This window comes from Rhodamnia argentea, chromosome 1 (assembly GCF_020921035.1).
Source record: "Rhodamnia argentea isolate NSW1041297 chromosome 1, ASM2092103v1, whole genome shotgun sequence".
In the NCBI taxonomy this organism is placed as follows: Eukaryota; Viridiplantae; Streptophyta; class Magnoliopsida; order Myrtales; family Myrtaceae; genus Rhodamnia; species Rhodamnia argentea.
The window spans coordinates 7,560,785-7,570,123 of record NC_063150.1 but is presented as its reverse complement, the minus strand read 5'-3'; the positions used below and the strand labels follow the sequence as shown (position 1 = coordinate 7,570,123).

General features: G+C 41.0%; 1 protein-coding gene across 1 annotated transcript in view; it reads right to left on the bottom strand.

Annotated features, from left to right (window-relative positions):
• Window positions 1–1,411: 1,411 nt before the first annotated feature.
• LOC115756727 (probable LRR receptor-like serine/threonine-protein kinase RKF3) overlaps window positions 1,412–9,339 on the bottom strand; it is a 27,410-nt gene continuing 19,482 nt past the window's right edge. The window contains exons 2-3 of the mRNA XM_030696608.2: window positions 7,889–7,909; window positions 1,412–4,031 (exon numbers count right to left, since the gene is read on the bottom strand). Of these exons, the coding sequence (XP_030552468.1) occupies window positions 2,034–3,941 (1,908 nt within the window). The 5' untranslated portion in view covers window positions 3,942–4,031; window positions 7,889–7,909 and the 3' untranslated portion in view covers window positions 1,412–2,033. The remainder of the gene's footprint in view (window positions 4,032–7,888; window positions 7,910–9,339) is intronic.

The window sequence follows — 9,339 nt, the reverse complement described above, 5'->3', positions numbered from 1 at the left end:
ATATCATATGCCTATGGTACATGAACGCATTCTTTCCTGGCCAAACATCATACACGCAAGGTTCAGAGTACAAGAAGCCCCTACGCACTAGTAAGACAATGCACTAGAAAAAAAAAGCAAACTTTCTTACTTAGCCCGCAGAGGAAGTGAATGAGACGACAAAAGTGGATGTCACTTCTCTATCTGGAGATATATAATGGGCTTTCGACATACAGAAGTTCATTGGGCAACATCCCTGTACCTCTGTTAAGTATAAACAATCAACACCTACATCCACCATCTACCAAGTTCAGTTTTTGAAAGACAAGTTACCCGAGTTAGCAAATGAAAAAGAACTCCAGATGGGTTCGCATAAGACCCCCGTTAGATCTTGGTTTAAGCATTCTAGACCACAATGGAAACTATGCACCAGGTGCAGAACACCAGCTTTCAGAGCAATTGACAGTACAGGCGGCCCTCAGCTTTGCTATCAAACTATGTCATTGTCACTGTCGAACTGATTCCTGAATACCTCATACAATACTCTGCTTTGTCCATAGGCCAGATATCAAACTTGATGCATTGGTACGAAGTAGCCATCAGTGTCCCACAGATTGCAAAAGAAAATTTCGACCCAGACACAATGACACTCCTGCCATCTGAAAGTTCTGATTCACTGGCAGCATCAGGGAAACTACTTTTACTTGGTTTCACAGGACCTAAGCATACACACTCAAAAAGAAACTTCACAGATCCTCAAAAGCACAAGGAGGATTAGTAGCAACACTTCAGAAGCGCATGAGAGCAGCAAAGTCCTGGGAGTTCTTAAGCGGTCAATCCACCTGCAAGGGCAAACAGACAGATCCAAAATGTGTAGCTATGCAGGAGTGAAAAGGGCACGAACATAGAATGCCATTGTCCATATACTGTAACCGGCGCAACCAAGCCTCCCGATAGCTATGACCGCAACATTGCGCTCAAAGATCTTTAAATGAAGTGTTCTGGATCAAAGCTTCTATCAGGGAAGGGCATACCTCTATTTGAAACAGCAGGATCAGCACGTAGCAAACAGGTAATTGTTTTGACTATCAATTTTAAATAAAAGTTTGATACTTGAGATAGCTGAAGCCACAGTTAACCCACGAGAGTATTGATCAAGAGCTAATTATATGTAGACATACTGAAAGAAAAAATTATGCTCCATCTCAAGGCAGCTTAGCACCTCGATAGAAACTTGAGCATAGTCAATTCTTGTATTGGATGGTCATACTAATAACATCGAATTTCACGGGATCATACTGTCGCATCCAGTAAAGAATCCCGAAGTAACAGCATCCTACAAGCCATAGGTTATATGGGCCGTAAATTGCACAAGCAAACACTTGCAATAACATGTGCCTTATCCAATGCCTGATGGCGTGAGTTAGGACCATTTGGCATATAAATCATGCATCAGAACTTGTCATTTAAACAAGGAAAAAGTAGTACAGGACAATTGTGTCAACAGCTGGTTCTCTAGATACTAAATCAAACGTCAGTACTTGCCATTGGAAAACGACTTCATAGAACCATGAATCCTAGTCACCTTGAATCTCAAATTTGGATTTCACTCTTAACCAAAAAAAACAATGAACATGAATGGGATGTACAAGATAGTAAAATTTCAAATGGACTGTGGAACAAAAAAAAAGAAAGAAGAAAGAATAACAATCAAATCTCTTTTTTCTTCACGAAAAAGAGAGAGTGGAACTACCTAGGACATTCATCTACTAATCTCTACAACTGGGAACCAATCCAATCCACAAAAAGGTCAGTAAGAGCTCATGAATTTAGTGGTACATCATCTCTATGCAAGGCTCAAACATCCTCCAGTATGTAAAGATATAGACTTTGGTACTCATTGACCGGACCTTTTCCTTCCTCCTTATGGTTAGATGACAATCAATTCTGAATGGAGATTTAGACCGTGTCACTCGTTGACTGGTGCTTGAATTTTTCCCTCTTCCTTGTGGTCCGGAGTGCAAGCAGTTTCAAACGCAGATATAGACTGGCACTTATTTACTGGTACTTGAACTTGTTCCTATATTGTCAGAAGCGCACTCACTTCCCATTGTATACGGCTGGAAGCCCCGGGGAGTAGATAACTGACCCGAGCCCATACTGCTGAATGATCTCTCAATGTCATCCATATCTGCCACTAAAGGAATTGGTCGTTCCGGAATAGAAGGAACTGATAACTCTGTTTCCAACATCTTCACAACCTGATCCATCGTTGGCCTAGCATATAGTTGAGGATGAGAACATAGCACTGCAACCAATACATACTGTTCCATAACCTCCGGTGATCCTAACTCCGGCATATTATCTTCGATAACATCTAAAGCTCTCCCTTCCCTCACTAAGGACCAAGCCCAATCGGTGATGAGAGAAGGCTGACCATCATTATTACCAGAGAGTGCTTTTTTCCCACTCAACAGCTCAAGAAGCACGACGCCGAAGCTATAAACATCACTTCTCTCCGTCAACTGCCCATACAATGCATACTCGGGTGCTACATAACCCATTGTGCCGGCAACCCGAGTGCTCATATGTGTCATACCCTCTGCTGTAAACTTTGCAAGACCAAAATCAGCCACCTTGGCCTCAAACCTCTCGTCCAAAAGTATATTACTTGCCTTAATATCCCTGTGTATGATTCCAGGTTGTGCCCCGTAATGCAAATAAGCTAACCCCCTGGCCGTTCCAAGTGCAACCCTTTGACGAAGAGGCCAACTGAGCTTCCTCTCAGTTGACCCAAACAAATGGTCATGCAAACTTCCATTTCTCATCAGATCACACACAATGATCCTCTGGTGACCCTCGAACTGCGTCGTGGCAATACAATACCCTCGAAGAGCGACCAGATTCACGTGCCTTACGCTGGCGATGACCTCGACTTCATGAGCGAAATTGGCGTCCCCTGCAGCAGAGCAATTCTTGAACCTCTTCAATGCGACCTCGGTGCCATCGTGCAACAACCCCTTGTAAACATTCCCATATCCACCTCTTCCTATGATATAATCTCTAGAGAAGTTCCTAGTAGCCTTCTTGATGTCCTCAAATGAGAACCTGACCACTGTGGTACTCTCCTCGAAATTGTGCAACCCGAGCCCTCTCTCCGCCTCATCGGTCCCTCTCCTCCTCCTCCTCTTCAACCTCCCATGCTTCCTCCTAAAAAACCAAAACCCAATGAAAACCACAACTACCCCCAACCCACAACCAATTAAAACCACCAGTATCACCACCACCTTCTTCCTATTATTGCTCCCCGAATCCGTAAAATCGAGCGAGAACAAGCACTTTGCAGTACCTAAATCCGTGGGCCCGAGGTAATTGGCGAACGCTGCCGCATAGATCGATGGGTAGGCGGTGCAATCCGAGACATTCCCGACCGAGGAGCCGTTCAAGTAGGAAGCAATGCTTGACAAGCTGGTCGTGCAGACGGCGCAGGGGGAGCTGTTCTCAAGCGACTGGTTGCAGCTGGCGGCGACGCTACTCAATGTGGAATTGGGGATGACGGCCTCGAATTGGGACCGGGTGGTGATGTTCATGCATCCCTGCGAAATCCAGGAAGTCTCGAAGCCGCAGGAGCGGCGGATGTCGAAGTTGGGGATGAACGAGCTGATGAGGGTCTGGTACGAGCCCCAGCACGACTCGGAGGAGTTGAGCGGGGGGAGGAAGGAGCCGGTGAGCTGGAGGTAGCGGGACTGGACGAGGCGGAGTCCCTGGAGGATGTAGCGGCACTCGGTGGAGACGTCGAGGGAGGAGCGGGAGGGCGGGGTGGTGAGGTCGCTGAGGACGGTGAAGTTGAGAGGGCAAGTGGCGCCGGTGGTGGCGTTCTGGGACCGCGACGGAGGGAGGCAGAGGGCGAGGACGGCGAGGGAGAGGGCGAGGGCGGCGGGGGCACGGCGGAGGAGCGACATCGGAGGTCTGGTTTCAGGGGTTGAGGTCGAGGCGACCCTGGAGGAGGAGTTGGAGTTCCATTTTTGCGCTGGATTCTGTCGAGAGGGACACTGAAGGTGAAGAGGTTTTGACTGTGGAAGGGGGCGATGAAGTCGATCGAAGAAGAGGGAAGACGATGACGATGACCATGACGATGACGGGGCAACTTCGGAGAAGGTGGTGCGGTGTTAGTTGTGGAAGTGCGGGTTGTTCGGCTATTAACAGTCGTCCGCCGGCGGCGGCTGCTTTTTTCTTTCTTTCCTCCTCGTCCGTTGTCCGTTCTATTTTCATTTTTTTTTCTTTCCTCGCGCTCCGTAATCCATTCAGGAAAAAAATGCTTTGTGCTGACGTGTGATTGGAAAAAACTAGGATTTAGAATTTTCTTTTTGTCTTTTTCTGGGTTTTGATCCAGTGAGGTTTAGACCTTTAGTAACTGTCTAGATGCTGCCAATGATGTTTTTCATTTTTCTTTTTCTTTTTCTGCACGAGAGTTCATTTTCAATATCAGGGTCACCTAATATATCTACGGTCAATGAGTTGGAAGATTTAAATACCTTCTTTTTTTTTTAATATAAATTTAGACATTTATGAAATTAGCTACCGGATTTGTTCGGCGCATAATAAACGCGAGCCAACCCATCAATAATTTAATCCTGTGGCGAAAGCAATCACGTCAAAAAGATAGTACATAGCTTAGTTGGCACGGTAATAATAATCCGGAGTAAGCACCGTTTAGTCCGATCCGATCCGATCCGAATGAGTAATAAACCCGGCTGAAATAACTCCATTTGGAAAAACACGAAATTAAATTGAACCACATAAAGCCAACGATTACATTATCTCTTTACCTACACAAAAAAAGTCAACTAACACATGGTCACATATAGATATTTGATGATGGCAAATCCGTGAGACGCCATTTGATTTTCGAGAAATAAGTGATCCGGAAAATAATTTTCCGAAAGTAATTGCTTGTACCGCTTGAAATAATTAATCAATGAAAAAAAATTTCATTATCGATAACAATTTGTGAATAAATACTTTGTGAATAATGACAATATTTTGTCTCATTCATTTTTATAATCTATGGAAGCAATAACTTTCAAGAAGATATTTTTTGAATCATTTCTTTTCTGCTAAACAAACGGAGTTTTAGGATGCGTTTTTCAATGAAAATTTCAAGATCCGAAAACTATTTTTCGAAAAATGATTCGTTGTATCGTATCGCTCGGAAAAAACCAATAAATGAGAAATATTTTTACTATCCACGAAAATATTTAGCCATAAAATATTATCGATAGTAAAGTCGTTTTCTTTTAGCTAATTTTTCTAAGTGATACGATTAATTATTTTTAGTTCAAATGGGACTTCGAATCGCTATATCCTCACTCAATTAAATTGATTTTTAAGAGTCTAATCTATTTATCTTGTAAAGAGAGTCTTACTAGATATACGATGGATGTTTTACATACATTTATGAAGATTAGCCAGTTGAAGTATTAAAATCCACGAGTTATAAAATAAAATACGGCATGGAATGGTCAACCAATCAAGGATGCTTTTGCCAGAAAGATCGCACGCATAACTAGAATTAATCGCACCTTGTCTCACATGGAAGAAGCCAATATTGACACGTACGATCCTCGACCACGACAATAGGAAACGGATCGTATGGAATCTCAATTGCCGAAAAATTATTAAAAAAAAATTAAATTTACTGTACAACGGTCAATTCAGCTATAAATTTTTTAATTGTATTAGTTTAATCCTAAACTCTTTGACGATTTACCAATTATGTCATAAACTTTTCAATCGTGTCAAATTAGTCATAAACTTTAGGTTTATAACTAAATTGTCAAAAATTCAAAGGATTTACGAAAAAGTTAGGCACTCTGGAAAGTCGTGTCCTTAGCATGTGTTTTAAAGCATTTTATTGTTCATCTTATTACACAGAATTACCAACTCAATTTTGAATTTATTGTACGGATATCGATTCAATCATAAGCTATGCGATTTTGCTAATGTTGTCCTCACCCTTTACGCAAAGTTCCTATGCAGTCCTTCCAGCAAATTGCTACTAAAAATCGTCAATGTGGGGTTCAATTATTGCCGACCCTTTTACGTGGCACACGGATATAGACAACTTTATTCGAAATGAAGTTCACATGAACCACCACGTTGATGATTTCCGCGGCAATTGGCCCGAATGACTACATTGGAATTTTCACGGAATGATTGAAGATTACTTTGGCAAAATTGCTAATTTTAGAAACGAATTACCATCCGTGCAATAAATTTCGAGATTAATTGCTAATTATATCTATTTTAGTATCAATGGGGTGCGTTGAGCTCTTTGAGCACCCCCACTAGCAATTCCCCTATTTCCCCCCACACTTGATAATTGGCGATGACACACGGGTCTATAATCTCGCGTGTAGCACAAAGAGAAAACGCAAGCGCGGTGATTTGAACCTACATCTTAATAAGCATAAATCGGCGATAAGCTCGAATTGGGACAAGTCATAATCTAAATTAAAGAAAGGGTGAGATTCATAATGATAGCTTAATCATACGCAGTTTTTTTTTTTTTTTCATGATTATGCTTTTCTCAATCAGTCCTAGACATTTTATTGATGGGGTACGGATATAGACATCCCCACGTTTATTTGTATTTATAGTAGTAGGTAGTGGACGTTACCTACATAACAAATCAATCGAAAATCTCTTCTTCCAATCACGCAGCAAGTAAAGCATCACCCGATACCCCGGGTAAAAAAAAAATACCAAAAAGGTGAATCATACCTTATCATGTACATTAGTAAGGTTTAGAGCGACAAAGTTGTAGCGTCGAATCTCTACCATTGAATCAAAAGAAATCAATATCCAATGTCAGACGACGAAGTATCGCCTGTCATCGAATTCAAATGCAAAATGTAACTATCAGCCTCGTCGGAGTTTGGCACTTCAGAGCCCTGACGCGGACATGTTGCAGACAAATAACCTTGACGGGGGCTCGAGTTGGGTCAATCTTATCATGCCCCCTAATGCGTCCTTCTCAATGTAATTTAGACACGTTTTTATTCACGTTAATACGATTTGTTTTAATTTGTTCGGAGACATCTGCATATATTTGTGTATGGGTCGCAGTCCTCAAACGGTTTGGCGAGATGTAAATCGTTGATATATTTATGTGGACACGATTTTGAAGGTTTATTAAATAAACCTTGGAAATTGTGCCCCAGGTGCACCTACGACGTAGAGATACGAGCCGGGCTTCGAGAAGAGTTCTCGAAATGCTTATTAATTAATAATAAAATAAGAATTTTCTATTCTTTGGCAAATTAATCATATACAACACGAGAGTTCATTCTAAAATAGATATGACCACGGGCCGATTTGGGTCCGGAACTGGCCCGTGGAAGAATCGGAACCGGCTCGTTGACCGGGACCGATGGTTCCGATTTTAAAAAATTAGGAATCGGTGATTCCGGGCCTGTTCCAAACCGGTCAACAAAAAAAAAAAAGGGAAAGAGTCGTTTGCTCTTTCCCTCCCTCCCCTCGGACCCCACCCCAAAGCTGGAGGTTCACGACCCGTGGCCATGCCTATCCCAAAGTTGTAGTTTTAACCCCCTAGAGTTGGTGTTGCCTATTGGAACTTATAGTAGGAATCTAATCTTTTGTATTTATGATGATAAACCATATGTTAGCTGGTAAATTACGCCCATAAAGTACTTTTATTGTTTCGTGCGTTAGTTGAGTATTTTAAGGGCGCAGATGATAATCATTCTATTCCCGGAAGTTATTTCTGATCAGAAACATAATCTATTCCATGAACAAGTTTCTGAGCGGTGAAACGCATTTGATAACGGCACAAAATTTGTTTGATTATAACATGAAATTTCTACGGTTGTTCATACCGGACCACGACGATCGGTGAGAGAGAGGGAGACTACATGCAAGAGAGAGGGAGTGAGTGATAAGAAGAATTTTTATTTCTGTTGCTATTCCAAAAATTAAAAAAAAGTAGAAAATTTTTGCTTCTCATTTCTGTTCCAAACTTATTTGTGGGCTAAATTTTTTTCCCAAAAATGGAAAAATGAAATTGTCTTACCAAACTAATTTACGTTCCAAACATGCTCTGAGAAATATAAAAAATGGATAAGTACATTAGAAGTCCTAAAACTTGTCATGTAAGTGCAAATAAATCCTAAAACTTTCAAAAAGTTCAATTAAATTCTAAAACTCGTCACGAAAGTGCATTCGAGTCTTAAACTTTCAAAAAGTGCAATGAAGTCCTAAAATAAGTCACGAAAGTGCGGTTAAGTCCTAAAATTTTCAAAAAGTGTAATCAATTAAAAGATTTGATTGAATTAATATGACAAGTTTTAGAAATTGATTGCACTTTTTGAATGTTTTAAGACTCGAATACACTTTCGTGACACGTTGTGGGACTTAATTGCACTTTTTGAAACTTTTAGGACCCGAATGCATTTTCGTGACAAGTTTTAGGACTTTCAATACATTTTTTCTTAGAAAAAAAAATAGAGAAACAAAATATTTATCATTCGCACCCTAAAGGTCTAGAGAGGATCAAACAATAATGTCATGACTTGTAAGCACAAATTAAAGGTGGTGGGGGGAGGGGAAGTGGACTCGACCCTCGTTAATTAGTGTAACTAGTTGGGGGGTCAAACGATTTATAGCTCAGACAATGGAGGTTGTCGGTCCAAATACCATCACCTGCGTTCGGCCCGTTTCAGAATAGGGTCACTTACATAGGTTAAATGTTTAAACTCAACCGGATCACGAAACTTGAAGTGTGTTCAATCCCCCTTTGGATCGATCTGCGAAGAAATCTAATGATCACGTAAATGCCGAACCATCCCAAAGCATGAGAAGACAATTTGACCTTGTCACTTGTGTGCCCGATAATTATGCTTTTCCCTAACCTATATCAAAACAAACGAGTCATATATAATATATCCACCTACAATTAATTATAATATATGTTGGTGTCATGGAAATATGGCAAGTATGTGATGGCTCTATTTAAGAACATTGCAATATGGTTCCCCTACACCTTAATTATATGCAAATCAATCACCAAAAGAAGCAAAACCATACCATTAAGCTAGAGATTATCTTTTATGATGAGCCATTACTATGCCAGGCTCTTAGTCCCACCGCATGACGGTAGTGTTTTCGTCCTACCACAATTAGTAAGAGTAGGGAGAATTATAAAAAAAAAAAATCCTAATGTTATTGCAATTGTGCTAATTTATTGTTTTTTTTATTCGTCCTAAACATTTCTCATCTGTGCCAATTCGGTCTATCCAATCAATTTTAGCCGAAAATCACCGACGTGGACGCAAGCTATTT